General features: G+C 49.2%; 2 protein-coding genes and 1 pseudogene across 5 annotated transcripts; 1 reads left to right on the forward strand and 2 right to left on the reverse strand.

The window, feature by feature from the left end:
• The first annotated feature begins 2,956 nt into the window (after positions 1 to 2,956).
• Positions 2,957 to 6,050, forward strand: LOC120706084 (annotated as a pseudogene).
• Positions 6,051 to 8,022: 1,972 nt separating this feature from the next.
• On the reverse strand, positions 8,023 to 11,916 carry LOC120706095 (sugar transport protein MST1-like). 4 transcript variants are annotated; one of them, XM_039990668.1, is made up of 5 exons: positions 11,734 to 11,849; positions 11,278 to 11,536; positions 9,429 to 9,705; positions 8,641 to 9,288; positions 8,023 to 8,541 (listed from the first exon to the last, which is right to left on the reverse strand). In XM_039990668.1, the coding sequence occupies exons 3-5, from the start codon at positions 9,693 to 9,695 to the stop codon at positions 8,245 to 8,247; spliced, it is 1,212 nt and encodes a 403-aa protein (XP_039846602.1). In that variant the 5' UTR covers positions 9,696 to 9,705; positions 11,278 to 11,536; positions 11,734 to 11,849; the 3' UTR covers positions 8,023 to 8,244. The 4 variants fall into 4 exon arrangements, with proteins under 4 accessions (XP_039846602.1, XP_039846606.1, XP_039846614.1 ...); XM_039990672.1 differs by lacking the exons at positions 11,278 to 11,536; positions 11,734 to 11,849 and adding an exon at positions 9,835 to 10,017 and having other exon boundaries at positions 8,038 to 8,541; XM_039990680.1 differs by lacking the exon at positions 11,278 to 11,536 and having other exon boundaries at positions 8,245 to 8,541; positions 11,734 to 11,916.
• Positions 11,917 to 13,866: 1,950 nt separating this feature from the next.
• Positions 13,867 to 16,133, reverse strand: LOC120655038 (putative pumilio homolog 7, chloroplastic). The gene is made up of 5 exons (XM_039932766.1): positions 15,880 to 16,133; positions 15,471 to 15,648; positions 15,141 to 15,289; positions 14,810 to 14,987; positions 13,867 to 13,977 (listed from the first exon to the last, which is right to left on the reverse strand). The coding sequence occupies exons 1-5, from the start codon at positions 16,131 to 16,133 to the stop codon at positions 13,867 to 13,869; spliced, it is 870 nt and encodes a 289-aa protein (XP_039788700.1).
• Between the last annotated feature and the right edge of the window lie 1,310 nt (positions 16,134 to 17,443).

The following is a 17,443-nucleotide window of genomic DNA, read 5'->3' on the forward strand; positions in this document are numbered from 1 at the left end:
GAAGGTACGACTCAAAACCATCTTTTTCATCCAAGAAAATCTAAGCATTTAACAAGCATGCTCCTAAAATCAAAATTTAACTCACTTAAGGTTTAAGCACACTAACACTTAGCTTTGAGGATTCATACTAGAAATTCCTTAAAAAGCCCATGTAACAACTTCAACTACTAGGAACCAAAGTAAACATCAACCAAATATGCATGCACGTCCTGATCGTTCCTCACAATATAAACAATTGCCAACTATCGTTGGGCTTACGTGGTTAGCACGGTGGCATACATAAATACGGCTCTCCCTATATAGCTAGTTGATACATTCTAACCGTTCTTAACTTATCAAATCGTGGTTAGTGTTCCTACAGAAGACAAACCTAACACACACGTTTGGAACACCGTCGTGTTGTTTCCAAACAACCGTAGATGCATGATCCTATATGAGACTGCTTGATCCCTTTGCCACACAGAGTAATAAGAGCAATAATATTATTTATCAATCTTGATGTTTGTTTAATTTTTCTATCATGATTGGATAGTAGTTGCTTACATAGAATGGTTCATCAACTAGAATCTTGAAAGCTAAAACTTGAAAGTAAGGACCTACTCTTTATTGCTTTTCAGCAAAAGGAAAACCAGAGCCTCACAAAATCTTGCATAGTCTAGCTAAGGTGGGCTAATTATACCCGTGGACGGTTAAGTTTTGCTGAGTATTAGAATACTCAGCCTTGCTGTTGAAACCCTTTTTCAGGTATGAGTTTCGAAGAGCAAATCGCTAGCTTGACCTACCCATGCTCTTTGCCTCCTGGCCGGTCCGTAGAATGGGATACGTCTTCGGCCGGCAATGACCATGACGAGTGATACCATGCTTGGGCTAGCCTGGTATTCCTTTGCGACGTGTGTAGCGTTGTGTTTTATCTTCCGCTGTTTAAACTCTGAACTTATAGTTATGGTTTGTATAAATGTTTTACTAAAGTCTGGTTTTGTAATAATGGTTTGAACTAGTTTGTAATCATTACTATGCCTGTATTGTAAAATTGTGGTTGTAATATCTCTGGACTCGTCTTCGTGCGGGGTATGCTTGTTCGATCCGAGAACCGGTTGTTGTATCGGGACGTTACCCGACAGACCAAGAATTGTTCCGTTTGAAGTGTGTTTGAGCTGGTGTTGACTTTATGGTGATGGCCTGCGCACTTGAACCGGGATAATTCAGGTGGTTCTGCCACAACCGCCACTCTCATTCATATGCTTAGCCACAAGTCCCCAAGTATCCTTATGCCGCCTCCAGTGACGATGAACTTGATCCACAGTATAGGTAGTGCCATATTTAGCATTCACTGCAGATGCACAGGCTGTGTGATGCATCTTCTTGAAAACAGATTTTGGAGGCATGGATAGCTTCTTCTCAATGAACCAATCAAGGAGGTATTCAGATATAGCTGGAGGCCAATTTGTAGCTTTTGCCCTTGGATTTGAACCTCTAGCTTTCTCAGCTCCCTTGCCCTTAGCATTCATGTTGCTTTGTCCTGTATCCATTGAGTGAACTACAGAAAAGTATTACAGTGAAGAAAACAAAAGGCAACAAAACAGAAAAATATTTTGATGAAGAAAACAAACAATAGTACATATATGTTGCTTAATAATAATAAGTCTTACAAGCTAAATAATACACCGTACAAATACATATAGGCTGCAACTATAGTACATAGCATAGTGAATTACATCAATATTTAGCCCACATCAAATTAGCTAATTCATCTCGCTTAGCCACCCATTCTCTGTTTTCTGCATCTTGATCTCTTGCTACTCTAGCTGACCTGGGCAAAGTATTATACCAGATTTCTTCATCATATATGATGGCATCAGGACCGTTATCAAGGATCCAATTGCGTAACACACAGCATGCTATTACAATCTTCACTTGTATGCGAAAGGGAAAATATGGCAACCACACAATTTCTCAAATTGTGGCCAACTGTATGCAGAAACATAGCCAATTGTTCTTCAACCGAGACGTGTATAGTATCCCTTAGTAGACCAGAATCACGCAAAATGGGAGGCAAGCTTCCAGAACACATCTTTCCTCATCCGAAGTTGATGAATGCGGTTTCTATCTGTTCCATTATATAGTTCATCTAGCCTTGCTTGCCTCACCAAATCTCTAGTCACCAAGGGCCCATATTTTATTGGCAATCTTCTAGAGCGAAGACGCCGACGTCGCCGCCATTTGACAACGGCAAGGACAACAGATAGGGCACTTAACATGCGACCTCTTTGCTGGACAACATATTCAGAAACGTGGTCTTTATCCATCTAAGCATCACATGAGAAAAGTAAGAAACAAGCAAGTTTGTAGTTCAGATTAGATGTACTTGCATATCGTCATTTTGTAAAGCAACCTGTACAAAGTTACTACTTTAATAGAAATACATTTTGCCACTCACTTTCTAATCTTCCACCTTTCTAAAATACAAAGTTACTGCAGCCATCATTTGGACATAAACAAGAACGATAGACCAAGCAGATGAAGAAAATAGGAGTTGATTTTTCTCACATTTCTAAACCAGATCTCAGATCAATACTTCTTGAAGTCAATGAAGAGGGAAAATAATAGAGCAAATCACCGGATCTACAACCTAGAAGATCACCCTGCAGGGTCCTTCATCTCCATGGAGTCCAATATTTGATTTCCCCGCAGGGATTTTGAAGAAACACCAAGAGAGAAAGAGAGAGAGGGGGAGGGAGGGGATTCTGAAGAAACACCACGAGAGAGGGAGGGGAGAGGAAAGGGGAAAAATCAGGAGAGAGGATAAGCCATCGGTGTTTACGAGAGTCATTAATACCAGGCAAGTCAGCTAGCCTTCCAGGCGTTCGATTTCCCACGCCTGGCACCCGGCAACCGTGCCAGGCAAGTACATCCCAGGATTCCAACCAAACAACATCCAGGCAACCTACAGACAAGATCCATTCCAGGCAACTTTAGCCAGGGCTGCATCCAAAGAGACCCTTAGCCTTTCTTGCTCCGAGTCGAAGCTCCAAGCCGATCGATCGATCTCCGTCGACCAGAGCTTGCAGAGGGGGAGCAGCAGAGATGCACGGCGGGGGAATGGTACTCCCGGTGAACGGCGGCGGCAGGTCGGGCCCCGGCGACGGCTACAGCTGCGAGATCACCTTCACGGTGGTGATGAGCTGCCTCATGGCGGCCTCCGGCGGGCTCATCTTCGGTACGACATCAGCATCACAGGTCAGTGCTGCTGCTTCTGCTTTGCGGTCTGCCGAATCCACTGTCCGACTCTTCTTGGGCTCCGGCGACACGCACAGACACTCCCCGGAAAAAAATAGCTAGCTAGGAACCTCTCTACCTCTTTCCTTCACCTCCACGCGTTGCATCTATGATCTACTATCTCCCTGGTTTTTAAAAAGGAAAAAAAATCCTGCTGTGAGTTTGGCCCATGATCCATGTGAGCTGTGAGTCGTTTTCCATGCGCCAGTTGAAGACGCTCTCTCGGAGTCAAAGTTTGTGCAAGCAGTTGCTGAAAAACATTTACCCAAGCCACAACAAGAACATATGAAAGAAAAAAATTAGATATCGATTTCGCGGGGGCAAATAATAAGCTCCCCTGTCAGCTGTCTTTTTCGTTCGATCAAACGAGTCATTATCTGCATGACATCAACTTTCGTCCGTGCTCTGATTATTTCCTGCACTGTCAAGTACTCATGTACTCGCTGTCCTGCTACGCCTCTGTTACTCTGCAACGAAGTCAGAGGTGTGAACTAACCAAACCTCTGCAAGGAGACTCCCATGGCATGTGGTCAGGCTTCAAGAATCAAGATGTACTGGAGATGGCTGCGTCCCTGGCCTTGCGCCCTTGGCCCTTGCCCATGTCTGAAAAAAAAAACTCCCAAAGAAATTGCCCAGAGAGAGAGAGCGCGCGCGCGCGTGAAAGAATTCAACAATACAGATAAGGGACAAGGGGCCCACGCGGGGTATTCAAGTGTCGTCGAGCGAGTGTCACCATCTCTCGAGTCTCGACTAAACAAATCTTGTTCTTCTCTCTGGGGGTCACCATCGTCGCTCATATCGGTCATCTCAAGCTGTCGAATTTTTTTGATAAAATTCTCTGTGGGGCGCCTTGTCTAAAGTCCGTTCTTCATTATTTGCATGCCCATTTTGTTTCCTAGGAAAAAAGACACGCACCAACTGTGAATGAAGAAGAGGACGATCGAGAAACACTGAATTATCATATAGCAATCCCGAATTTATAATCAGAGCGATCGATGTGATGCTATGAATATGATTGGTGAAAAATATATAATCAGAGCGATTACCAACGAATATGATATGAACTGTAGTAATTTACGAGCTGAGCCATCATTTGATGATCATCAAGTGAAGTGATTGTGATTCAGTTTGCTTGGGAACGAATAATGGTGAAAAGAAATTTCAGGTGGGCTGACGCAGATGCAGTCGTTCCTCGAGGCCTTCTTCCCGGACATCATCGAGAAGATGAACAGCGCGGCGCAGGACGAGTACTGCATCTTCAACAGCCAGCTGCTCACCACCTTCGTCTCCTCGCTCTACCTGGCCGGCATGCTGGCCTGCCTGGTCGCCGGCCACATCACCAGGAAGATTGGGCGGCGGAACTCGATGCTCATCGGCGCCTCGCTCTTCTTCGTGGGCGCCGTCCTCAACTGCGCCGCCGCCAACATCGCCATGCTCGTCGTCGGCCGCGTCCTCCTCGGCTTCGCCGTCGGCTTCACCAACCAGTCCGCGCCGGTGTACCTGGCGGAGATCGCGCCGGCGCGGTGGCGCGGGGCCTTCACCAGCATCTTCCACTTGTTCCTCAACATCGGCATCTTCGTGGCCGACCTCGTCAACTACCGCGCCAACACCATCCCCGTCTGGGGCTGGCGCCTGTCCCTCGGCGTCGGCATCGTCCCGGCCGCCGTCATCCTGCTCGGCGCCGCCTTCATCCCGGACTCGCCCAACAGCCTGGTGCTCCGCGGCAAGGTGGACGCCGCGCGCGCCTCGATGCGGCGCATCCGCGGCGGGTCCGCCGACGTGGACGTGGAGCTCAAGGACATCATCCAGGCCGCGGCGGAGGACCGGCGGCACGAGGCCGGCGCGTTCCGGCGCATCGCCCGGCGCGAGTACCGCCCCCGCCTGGTGATGGCCATCGCCATCCCGGTGTTCTTCGAGCTGACGGGCATGATCGTGGTGACCCTCTTCACGCCGCTCCTCTTCTACACGGTGGGGTTCACGAGCCAGAAGGCCATCCTGGGCTCGTGGTCAGCCTGGCGTCCATCGCCGCCGCCGCGGTGGCCGTGGACCGCGTGGGCCGGCGTCCGCTCTTTATGGTGGGCGGCGGCGTCCTGGCGGCGTGCCTGGTGGCCATGGCGTGGATCTTCGGCGCGGAGCTGGGCACCGACGGCGGGAAGGCGATGCCGCGGCCGTACGCGGTGGCGGTGGTGTGCCTGTTCACGGCGGGGTTCGGCGTGTCGTGGGGCCCGCTCAAGTGGATCGTCCCCGGCGAGATCTACCCGCTGGAGGTGAGGTCGGCGGGGCAGGGGATGAGCGAGGCCATCTCGCTGGCGCTCACCTTCGCGCAGACGCAGTCCTTCCTCAACATGCTGTGCAGCTTCAAGTACGGCACCTTCGCGTACAACGCCGGCTGGGTCGTGCTCATGACGGCCTTCATCTTCTTCTTCCTGCCGGAGACCAAGGGCGTGCCCATCGAGTCCCTCCGCGAGGTCTGGGCGCGCCACTTGTATTGGAAGCGCTTCGTCAAGCTGCTGCCGCCCGCGCCACCGGAGCCCAAGGTAGCGGATGGGCCGCTCTGAATTGAGCTGTCAACCCCCTTGCGTTTGTTTTGGCAGGACAAGTACTGGGTGGGCCGGTCCCCTCGTGAATCAGCAAAGTAGTAACAATAGTAGTAGGCCATGCTCAAAATAGCAACAGGGCCACAAGAGCTTGTGTGCATTTCTGGGCCCAAGATACCACAACCAGCGGCAGCACGGAAATCCTATACATCTTCCGATAGATTTTTTTCTTTTCCATCTTTCAGTGTTTCTTTCGATAGATTTTTTCTTTTCCATCTTTCAGTGTTTGAGATTCGTGCAAACTATCTCATCCGTTGGATCTTTCCAATCCTAACCTTCTTCCCAACGTCGCCCAAGCGCGCCGCGGCCAGCCGGAGCCGGAGTCGGAAAAGATGAAGGAAGATGTTGAGTTCAACATTTTTAAAATATTGATTCAACATTTTCGAAATACTGGTTCAACATTTCTCAATTGTTGAACCAATATTTTCAAAATGTTGATTCAACATTTTAGAAATATTAGTTTAATATTTTTTTAATAAATAGGTTTTATTGGGCTTTATAGATAACTTGCTTAATTATCTTCCACAAGATATATAGGAGCCCCCGCAGCAGTAGGAGGTGTGTACCCTGTTCGGCAGGCTGGAGCTGAAGGCTGGAGTTGGAGTGGTGTGAGAGAAAAACACTGTTACCTGACTGGTGGCTGGAGGCTGGAGCTGGAGGGATGTGAGAGGGAAACACTGTAGAGCTGGAGCTGGAACCACCAGCCGAACACAGTGTTACTTAGGAAAAATTATAACCATGTTGATGTTAGTGGACACCGTGATGTGCTCGAGCTGGGCTTATGTAATATTACAATCTCCTTTCCTTTGTACTCCCAGAATACAACTATTTCTTTTTTTTTGTAGAAAAGAATACAACTATTTCCAGGTTCTAAGTAGGTTGGCGAACCGGTGTTATGTCTAAAATACCCCTAGCAATAATAGTTGCATTTTAGGACATATTGATGTTGGGTCATATATTTTGGACGAAACAACAGTTTCAATCCATGTTAGAATTCAAAAGTAGTTGTATTTTGGGACAAAATTAAACACGCTAAAACTAGCTATAGGCCCCGATTTTTCCAGCTTCTTGCCGATTTGAAGGCTCAATTTTGAGGAATCCAAAAGTTAGATGACTCATAGAATTTCGTATATAAGTCATCTGATTTTTGGATTCCACAAAAACTGTTCAAAGATCCTATTGAAATTTGCACCAAAATGGACAGCTCTCCGGTCGTCTCCAATCCAGCGCCACTGACGTGCCACTCGTTGTTTTAATTCCGGTTTTGCACAAGAGTACGTGCAACTATGGCAACCAAGGAATTAGAGTGCTATTTGTTGGACACCACCGGAACCTAGTGCTATTTTATGAATTGCCCCCTATCCAGAACTGCTTCCCTGAGCCCAATGATGATTTTGCACACAACCATAAGTTTTGGAGTGAGCGGTCGATTTTTTTTCATCACCGTCACATGTGGGCCCAATGCTCCGCCTTCGCTGTCCCTTTCCCACACCTGGATCTCGCGCTCCTAACCTCCCTTTCCTTCCTCTCTCTCCCGGTCCTCTCCCCATTCCTATGCTCCAGATGCATCCCGGTGGGGCCGCGACGGGAGGAGCGGATCCCGGCGGGGCCGGCGGGAGGCGCTGCGGGCCGGCGGCGGGGGAGGCACTACGGGCCGGCGGCCGGGGGAGGCACGCGGAGACGGGTTGGCGGCGGGAGGCGTGGCGGCGCTCGCCCCAGCGCCGCCCGGCAGATCTAGTGTTTTTTTTCATTTTTTTAATTTATTTTTTATCTGAGTTTTTTATTTTTTATATAAAATTTTTTTCTCTTGTAATTTTCTCTTGATTTTTTTAATTTATTTCGTACATTTTTTCTAATATTTTCTTGAAGGTTCCCTCTCCCCTAAATTTTCTTTGAAAAAATTCTGCTCTCTAATTTTTTTCTTTGATTTTTTCCTTGAAAAATTTTCTGCTCCGAATTTTTCCTTGAAAATTTTGCTGTTGCTCCAAAAATTTTTTTGATTTTTTTCCCTAATTTTTTTCCAGAAAACGACAAAAAACTTTCTATAAATATAAAAAAAACGCACGGTCGGAAAATCGACCGTAGAGAAGGGGTCCCTACGGTCGACCGCAAATTAGCCTGTGCCTTCCCTGAGCACCTTAATTCAGGATTGTAGAACAGCAACTAGCATAAGGTGGAACCGTCCCCTGCAGTTTACAACCGGCGCAAATCCAACCGAAATAGCACCAAAACGAGAAAACTGTACATAACAGACCGAGAAAATAAAGAAGCGAAAACATCATATTTACACCCACCGAACTACCTTCTCAAAGAGCCTGTGTTAACACACACTCATCTAGCCATCTTTCTAAGCTTATCTTCAATCATTAGATCATGACCAGATCCACATTGCATAGTATGCAAGGATGGCGTTCTTCAGCCTGCACAGCATCAGCAAGAAGTACTGCATCTGGGCGAAGCAGACGCCAAAGTTCAGAACCATGGTTATAACCCGTCCAGCCGGGTGAACCTTCCTACCAGGGATGGTCCAGAAGAACGAACCCCACGACCAGCTGAGGCCGTAGGAGACAACACAGGTAAGTGCGAACATGGCCGTCGTGTAACCCGTCGGCATGCGAGTTCCACCGCCTACTCCGATCTGAACCTCCAGGATCAATGGGATTGCCACCTTGTAGACAAAATTTCAACAATGAACAACGTTAGTTGTTTCAAGGCAGAATAAAGACAATCGGTTAAATTTTGAGCCTTAGATCGTTTTTTTAGTTACCTGGCAAAATACCATCAGAACAGCACCCATGGTGAACGTCACCTCCCTACCATACTGTTTTGTTGTAAGGGCAGATCCAAGAACGCCACAGGAGTTCACCAAAACTAGCACAATGTTACCAATCACTGCTGGGCTGCTCCTGGAACTTGTGGCTCGGGATAGCATCGGCAAGAACAGAGTGGTAACATTCACTCTGGTTATCCGCAGGAAGAGTTGCAACGTCACGAGCACCATCATGTATGCCAGGTATTGCTCATTCCTCGCCATGATCCTCCAAAATGCACTTGTGAAATAACCGTTCCGTATGCGCTGCCTGTTGAAGCTGAGCTTCTTTTCTGTTACATCTACAACCTTCAGACTTGCAGGGTAGCATATAAATTGAAGTGCTAGGCGGACATAGTCTCCCTTGTGCCCGAATAAACTTGACAAGAAGGGCTGTCCACTGCACAACTCATTATTCTCCATAATAGTTGCTGATTCTCCCTGGAGGTTGGAGTTATTTCCAAGGATGAATTGCCGGCCATAAAGATGGTTGTGGATCATAGTGCAATCACAGAGCCTGGCCATTAGAACATCAATGCCGACAAAGAAGGGCAAAGAGCCACACCAACAAGATAGTGATCTTATAGCACGGGAAATCAATGTGCGCTGCATCCAGTTAAGATATGTGTTAATAGCAAGAACGAATACAAGTAATTAGGTTTATGAGATAGTTTTCAGATGCTGACGACCAAGCTGTAATAGCAAACATGAACTAAGACATTAGTCGAGTGCATTCGGCTACTAACCTGTACAGCAGAAGTTTTGCTTAGTAACCACCTGAGAATAAGAGCTCCATAACTGATGGCAATACTCCGAATTGCAGTGCCAGTACTGAAAAAGGTACGGTCTATCAGCAGAACAGGAAGGTGCGACATGTTGCGGGTGATGTGGCTGCCAACCGTAGAATTGTTTGATGATGTACCAAACATATCTACATATTTCCTGTACAGGGAATGCAGCTCCAGCTTTGCCGTAGCAATGTTAGGGAAGAACGCCATCATAGATGACTGCATCTTCGAACACCTGCATGCCCAATCAAATTATCAGGTCGCACCGCGGTAACAACAAGTGCAAGTGTGAACGTTGTAAGAATAGAAAATCTTGAGTTGAAACGTAAAATTTTGGTTTAATTCCCTGTTGGAGACAGACTACCTGACAACCTGCACAAACTACACAGACCTTTGAAAATATCTACGGTTCCAGATCTGGCGTGATGAAATGGACAAGCAGATCGAGAGATCTCAAAAGAAACTCGATCGGATCCAGCGTGGTAAAGAAGAAAAGCTGTAACTTGGAACAGGGCATTGCATGGTAGTACAAATGATGAGTGCAAAGCCTAAACAGATTCTGTTGAATATTCGCTGCATTTTAAGATTCCGTCCAACAGGGGGGGGGGGGGCACTGAGCGTGGGCCCTGCCCACGGCAAGGCTCACGTGACGCTCTCCCAAAATCTGGAGGCCCAGCGCGCACCCCTTCGTCAGCTGCAGCAGACTGGCAGAGCCCGAGCAACACGAGCCACAAGTTGGGGGGATTCCGAGCACCGTGCTGGCGCTTTCCCATAGGGGCTGTTCGGCTGGTCTGTCCTCAACTTGTCTTGGCTTATTTCCTCTCACACAACACTATTTATTCTACCAACCGAACACTATTCATTCTATCAGCCGAACAGTCCCTATCTTCAGAGACCAGTATTTTTCATTTCAAGAAAAGGAGGAGGCATGCTCCCATGGATTTGGACCATTGACTCATGAGCTTGGCGTTTCTGAAAGCGACGGATGGATGCAGTGGCGTGCACATACAGTACATCTAAAGGGCAGGGCACACTCTTCTATACGGTTTGTCCATCGCCTAGCTAGCTACTCGTATGCGCCGCGCCAGTTCAGTTGCTGTCATGGTATGGTAGGAGGAGAAAACGATGCGTCTAAAAGTGAAGCGGAATTATTTCAGAAACAAAAAAAAAGGTGAAGCAGAGTTGTTGACAGGGGAGAGTCGATCAATGAGTGAGGACTCAGTGGAGGAAAGGAAAGGAAAGCATGATGATAGCTGCCAAACGAGTCGAGAGATTAATGTTTTGTTACAATCAAGTTCTAAATAACGGGCTAAGGGGTTTAGCAGCTGGAATCTAAAAATAGCTAATTGCGGGTTAAATAAAGCGATAACGGACTATAACAGCTAAATTACATATAATTCAAATAGCGGTACCATGCTTAAATAGCTATAGCGGACTATAACGGAAGCTATAGCGGGAGATTTAAAACTTTGGTTACAATCCTATCAACTAGACAGCATCGCGAAACCTGAATTACTCTACCAAGAAGCATTTTAGTTAGCATGCAAAGCCAAAGCCCAAACCGAGGAACTGAGGACTGAGGAGGAAGCCAACTCGTGGCTTCGCTCGTGGAGACAGACAGCCCAGCACCCCACCCCATTTCCCTTCTAGACCGTTCGCCGATGTGGTCGACCGCGACGCGTGCCGCCCGGCCCCTTTTCCAGCTCGCCCTCGCGGCGTGACATCACGAGCCCAACCTCTTTTGTCGTCGCGAGAGGAGGAGGAGGATAGGGATCGGGGATGGAGGTGAGAAGGGAGAATTCCTGACCTGCTTGGGGTTGGGGGCGCCGGCAGAGTGTTCGAGAGAATCCCGCAAAGCGGAGCGCCGCACTTGCTCAGATGCTCTACTCCTTTTTCCCGCGGCCTCTGTCCGTGGGCCTGACGGTGACTGTCGACGCCGGCGGCGGCGCAGGTGGATGAGAGAGCTGCCGGTGAGCGTCGGAATGGAGGTGGGCACCGCCGCGACGGAGCGATCCAAAAGGATCAGCGGGCGGATGAGGCGCTAGCTTCTAGCTCGACCGCCGTGCCTGCAAAGAAGCTGCTCAGCTCAGATCCATTTCGGAGCTCGAGACAAGGACGGGGACGACCCGCCGGCGCTTGTCGGCACGAAGCTGGAGAGAATGGGGGGGGGGGGGGACGACGATCACGAGGGCGGAGAGGAGGGAGGAGGAGGAGAAAGCGAGGGAGGAGGGGGGCACAGCCGAGACCGAGAGAGACCGCGAACCTGCGCGCGTTAGTTTTCTTTTCTCACGCCAGATGGCCCGCCCGCCCGCTATTCTTTCTTCCTCCCTCCCTTCTAGTGGCCTAGTGGGGGAGGGAATCCTCGGGCCGTCGGGCGGTGGTCTGATGTGTGAGCGGAGCGGCGACGTGGGACGGGAGAGGGGAAGGGAGGTTTCGATGGGCGCGCCGCGGGGGGCAGCGAGACGAAACGATGGCTTGCGTGCGTGGCCGGCCGCGGGGGGCCGAGGCGGCGGTGGCTGCCCGCAGCTGCCTGCCTGCTGGTGTTGGTGCGGCGCCTACGTGTGGGCTTGCATGTGTGGCAGCGTCCGGTGCGGAAGCGGGAGAGCCCAGGCGCAGGCCCTTTCCTCGTCAGTGTTCCCGGCCATCCGGGGGAACTCGCGTCGCGTGGCGGGACCTGGGGGTGTGCTGCTCGCTGCCTGGGGTAGGTAGGTGTCGGGCCGCTGGAGGCCGGAAGGGCCATGGGCCGGAATCAGGCAGTTCTATTCTGGAGGCCCGACAAACGAAATAGCCACAATTCCAGGGTCCGTTTTCATCAAAGGGAAAAAAATATAATACACGATCCCTCGAGCGACGTGGTGCTTTCTCTACCTCGACTATTTCTAAAGTTCCGACAAATCAATTGGAATCATAATCGGAACCCGAACAGATCCATCTGAATCCCAATCAAAAATCGAATAATTAATACCTCGCACAATCACGGTACGGATTGTACATGGAGTTTCTATAAAAAAATTAGTGGTCTCATATCGGTATGGGTAATATTTATATTACCCGTAGCAACACACGGGCACTATGCTAGTATAGTAGTATATGCCAATATGCATGGTGTGCATGTGCGGCCTATGCTAGTGTGCTTTTATGTTTTACTATCCTTATATTATCCTATGTTTCAAGTGTTGCAAACATGCAACTAATGATTTCTCATGTTACAAAAAAATTGTTTGAGATGTTGCAAAGGGATGATATGTGATGTTGTGATGGGTGATTTGATTCGGTCTTCTTTTTCCTCCCCGGTAATGTCGAATTTGTTGTTTGCAGATGTTGCGTCTTCGACTTATGAATGTTGTGACGAGATATTTTATCTCTTATTGTGACCTTTTAAATAACTCTGAATTATTTTGATCGATGTTGCATGAAATATTTTCCAATGTTGCGGTGGGATTTTTCTTTGAAATCGGTTTGAGGGTATGAGTTAGTTTAGAATACTTATGATGTTGCAAAAATCCATATATGATGTTACGGATGTTATCAGTTCATGTTGCAAATTGGTGCTGTTGTTGGGCCAGTCGTCCCATCGTCTCCGTATCGGACGTCCGAGCACTAGCAAGTCCGAAATAACAGAGGATGATAGATTAGTAGAAGCGGGAGGCATACTCATAATATATAGATTGCATACATTCGTATATATTGGAGCAAAAATGGCATTCCTAGATCCACAACGATTAAGCAAGCTAGCCACTTGATCACTTACATATGCACATACTTAAGGTTCTTCGAAAAAAAAATACTGCATAGATAACATGTTTCTTCTCGAACATGCAAATTTTTTTTTTGCTTTGCTCTCCACCCAAATTATAGTGAGCATATTCCTTTTGACATATAAGATGATCATGTTTTGAATTGCTCAAAGGTCGTAGCAGACGCATCAAAGGTGCATCACTACTAACATCATGCATCCATGTAGAACAAGATCGGCAATCAATGAATCACAACTCGAAGAGAAGCTAACCACGAACATTTGTTCATTAATTGTAACAAAGACAGACTCCGACGAACTTGCCCGGCTTACTTTGAAAGTCTGAACCCTGCAGACAAACAACTGCCACACAAAAGCTAGCCATCCCAGACACACTAGCATAAATATAGTAGTATTCGCGCCATCCCAGACACACTAGCATAAATATAGTAGTATTCGCGACAAACACATGACGACTCAGCGCATGCCAACAAGCTAAGATTTAACAGCAAAATTCATCCGACAATAAGCAACACACTATTTCTCAACACTCCGCAACAAAGACACATTCGATCCCAAACACACGCACACTGCAGCAGACGCTGGACACAGATAGATAGATAGATAGATAATCTAGCTAGGCTATCGAATATCGATCGATCACCGGTATAACCTTCGGAGTTCCCGGAAGACCTCCCTGGCGATCCTGTCATCCCGCAGCAAGCTTTGGTGCGCACTGATAGTATCCAGTAGCATGCTGTGCATTTGTATCTACAGAAAGCAGGCAAATAAGTTCACTAGTTCTGCGGCCTAATTGTACTTTTTCAGGAAACAAGCTTAATAATAATAATAATAATAATAATAATAATAATAATAATTATTATTATTATTATGTGTAGCTTATGATCGATCACCTCTCTGCGTCTCATGGCGGGCTGGAGGACGTAGTTGGCGTAAGGGTCGGTGATGAGCTTGCTGGAAGGTGAAGCCCCAGTCACTACTACAAAAACAGCCTTTTGTCCCGGTTCCATATGGCCATTTGTCCCGGTTTTGGAACCGGGATTCGGCCGCCGGGACAAAAGCGCTGGAGGCTTTTGTCCCGGGTGGTAGAACCGGGACAAAATGTCCCTCGTGCTAAAAAATATTTGCGCCCTGCGGGATTGGAACCCAAGACCTATTGTCTAGCGCATGGCCTGCTTGCCAACTCACCTAAGTAGTACATGTGACTCAGTAAAGAATAACTCCCTTTTGAACTATCACGTGGAGGGGCCTTTTATCCCGGTTGGTGGCTCCACCCGGGACAAAAAAGGCCTTTTGTCCCGGGTGGAGCCACCAACCGGGATAAAAGGGTCACCCTTTTGTCCCGGTTGGTACCACCAACCGGGATAAAAAGGGTTGGACCTTTTGTCCCGGGTGGAGCCACCAACCGGGACAAAAGGGGGGTCTTTTGTCCCGGTTGGTGGCTCCACCCGGGACAAAAGGCCCCTGTCCCCCCGCTCCTTTGGACCCGGGACAAAAGCCACCTTTTGTCCCGGGTCCAAAGGTAACCGGGACAAATGACTTGGAACAAAGGCTGTTTTTGTAGTAGTGAGTGGTGGCAGGCGAGCAGCTCCCCGACGATCTCGTCGGCCTGCTCCGGGGAGAAGACGTCCAGGCACCGCTGCACCACGTGGCTGCTGGCCGCCTGCGTCGACAGGCTCACGAACCTCCCCCGGAACGCCGCGTGCAGCCAGCCCCTCGCCTCCGGCGCCGCCGCCATCACGTGCTGCACCACGAAGTTCCTGCCATGCCGTCCACAACCACAGACGAGATCGACACGAGCGTATCTATGTATAGTAATTACGGCGAGTCGTCGACGCTGGCCGGCCGGCGGCGGCGGTCACATCGTCGATGCTGAGATCAAATGAGAATATAAAAGAAGTACACATCCATACCCGTAGCCGTGCTCTGCGAGCGCGACCGCGTCCGTGCACACGGCGGCGGCGAGCGAGTTGAGCAGCTGCTCGTCGCCGGCGGCCTTGTCGATGCACTTGCTCACCACGTTGCAGCCGTGCCTGTCGCGGTGGAGGAAGAAGCTGTTTTGCTGGCGACGACGACGGTGATGAACTGCGTCCGGCCGATCATCCACATGCAGATAATAATAGCACACACACGCTTCTCATTAGATCGATCGATCCATCAGCTAGCCGAGTAGTAATAAATTAATTAATAATGGCCATTATATATGTTGCTGTTAGTGCTAGGGATTCGAAGTCGGGCTGTACCCGGTTCTGCTCGGCGGAGAACGTGTCGAGGCATTTCATCAACACGCTGCTGCCGTCCGCGTGCTCCACGAGGGAGGTCACGCCGTGCTCGCCAGCGCGGGCGAGGGCGCTGGTGAAGAGCTCAGCGTGCCCGGGCTTCCCAGCCATTCTGCCTATCAGCGTCTGCAGGATCTTGGACCTGGCGGTTGAACAAGACATGCATGCATAATGCAAATTAAACAAATTTGAATCAACAAATTGAGAAACATTTGACCTTTTTTCCATCGTGTGTCCTCTTTTTCTCCAGATTTATTACAAGACAGAAATTGTGTGCTTTGCTTTTGCAACAGTCTAAATTAGATGCACAAGAATTGCCATAGCAACTAGCAGCAGTACGTATATGAATGTGGGTGCACGAGATCGATCTTACCCTGCATGGTTTCTGGCCACCGCGAGGATCTGGTCGGGAGACGCCGCAAGGGTCTGGAGCACGTGCGTGACATGCTCGTCGGTCCAGTGCTCCACCAACTTCGCCACGACCTCGTGGGCGACGCTGTGGACCATGAGCCGGACGATGTCGCCGGCGACCTCCTCGAACACCAGCTTCGCCGCGGCGGCCCCGCCCCCGGCCACCATCCGGACCAGGAACTGGCACCCGGAGTGGCTCCTGGCGACGCTACTCATGGTGCCCCTCACGTCCTCCAGCCTCCTCCCCGCGTACGGGTCGTCGGCGGCGTTCGAGGGGGCGCGGCCGCCGGTCCCGTGTGGTGGGCGAGCATTGCTCTGGCCGCCGGCGTCGAGCGGCGGCAGCTCCTGCCGCCCGTGGTCGGGTGGCCGTGCTGCCAGCGGTTGGACGGCCCGGCGCCGCCGCTCATGGGGCTGTCAAGGTCGGGCCCACGGTCGTCGACGATGACCTCCTTGCCCTTGGCAGATCGGTTCCCATCCGCCATGTTGTTGTGGGGGGAGGGAGGGCTGCGCCTGCGCCTCTTCCAGGGGCCAAGATCCCTCGCGGATTTATACGGGGCCGTCTCGCCGTAGCGCGCATGGACTGCGTTCAGATAGAGGGCTCTCCGGTTCAAATATGGAAGTGAGGGCTCCGCTTTCAGATAGAGGGTGTGCCCGCGGGCGATTCTATTTATCGCGCGCGCTACTGCACGCGATTTCGTCGCAGAAGCTCTTCGCAGAGCTCGTTGTCGGTCCGTCTGGCTTTCAGAGGCCCATTCAGCCTGGCGGCCCATATTAATCTCCCGATTCACCCTTCCTTTTTCCTGGATTTCCTTCATTTTCGGCTTCTCAGTTAGGGTTTGCACCGCCGAGGCGATTCTCATTCGCCCCATTCCTCGCAGATTCGGATGTCTCCGTCCCAGCATCTGTGAAAGTTTGATTTTCGTTCCTCCATTGTTATTACCTTGTGCTACTTCATCGCCTTTTTTTTGCATCTGTTTCGTATTTAGCATTCATCTGTTTCATATCTATTTTGGAGATTCATCAGATAGCCCAAAGTTTAGCGTTTATCTAGATTTTGTTCTCGATCCAATTCCTTTTAGTGTACGCATCCAGGTCTTTTTTGTGTACGAAATTTATCTCAATTCAAGTGTGCAGTTAGCTAGACACTCATCTGGAACCATTACTTTTTTTATTTCTGAATTGTATACAAGTTAAATTAGTGGTTAGCTATCTACTTATTTGGGTGAAATTCTTTTTTGTTATGTTTGAGAGATGTATCTCTTTATTATGCTCCCTGGACGCATGAATTTGTTCCAAAGTTCTTTAGCTTTGTACGTTCATTTTTTCTTGCACGGTTCCTACTTCCTAGGGTACATGGTTCTACCTGTACCGCAAATTCTCTCCGTGGAATAGCTTTATCGAGCACATTCATTTTTTTTCCATCCCCCCCCCCCGCCTGCTCCTCAAGTTGTTTCTAACTTATTGCTCTTGTTTTTTTATTAGTTGTCTTTGCACTGTGCTAACAATTATGGATCGCTTGAAGAATT

Source organism: Panicum virgatum, chromosome 1K (genome assembly GCF_016808335.1).
Source record: "Panicum virgatum strain AP13 chromosome 1K, P.virgatum_v5, whole genome shotgun sequence".
Taxonomy (NCBI): Eukaryota; Viridiplantae; Streptophyta; class Magnoliopsida; order Poales; family Poaceae; genus Panicum; species Panicum virgatum.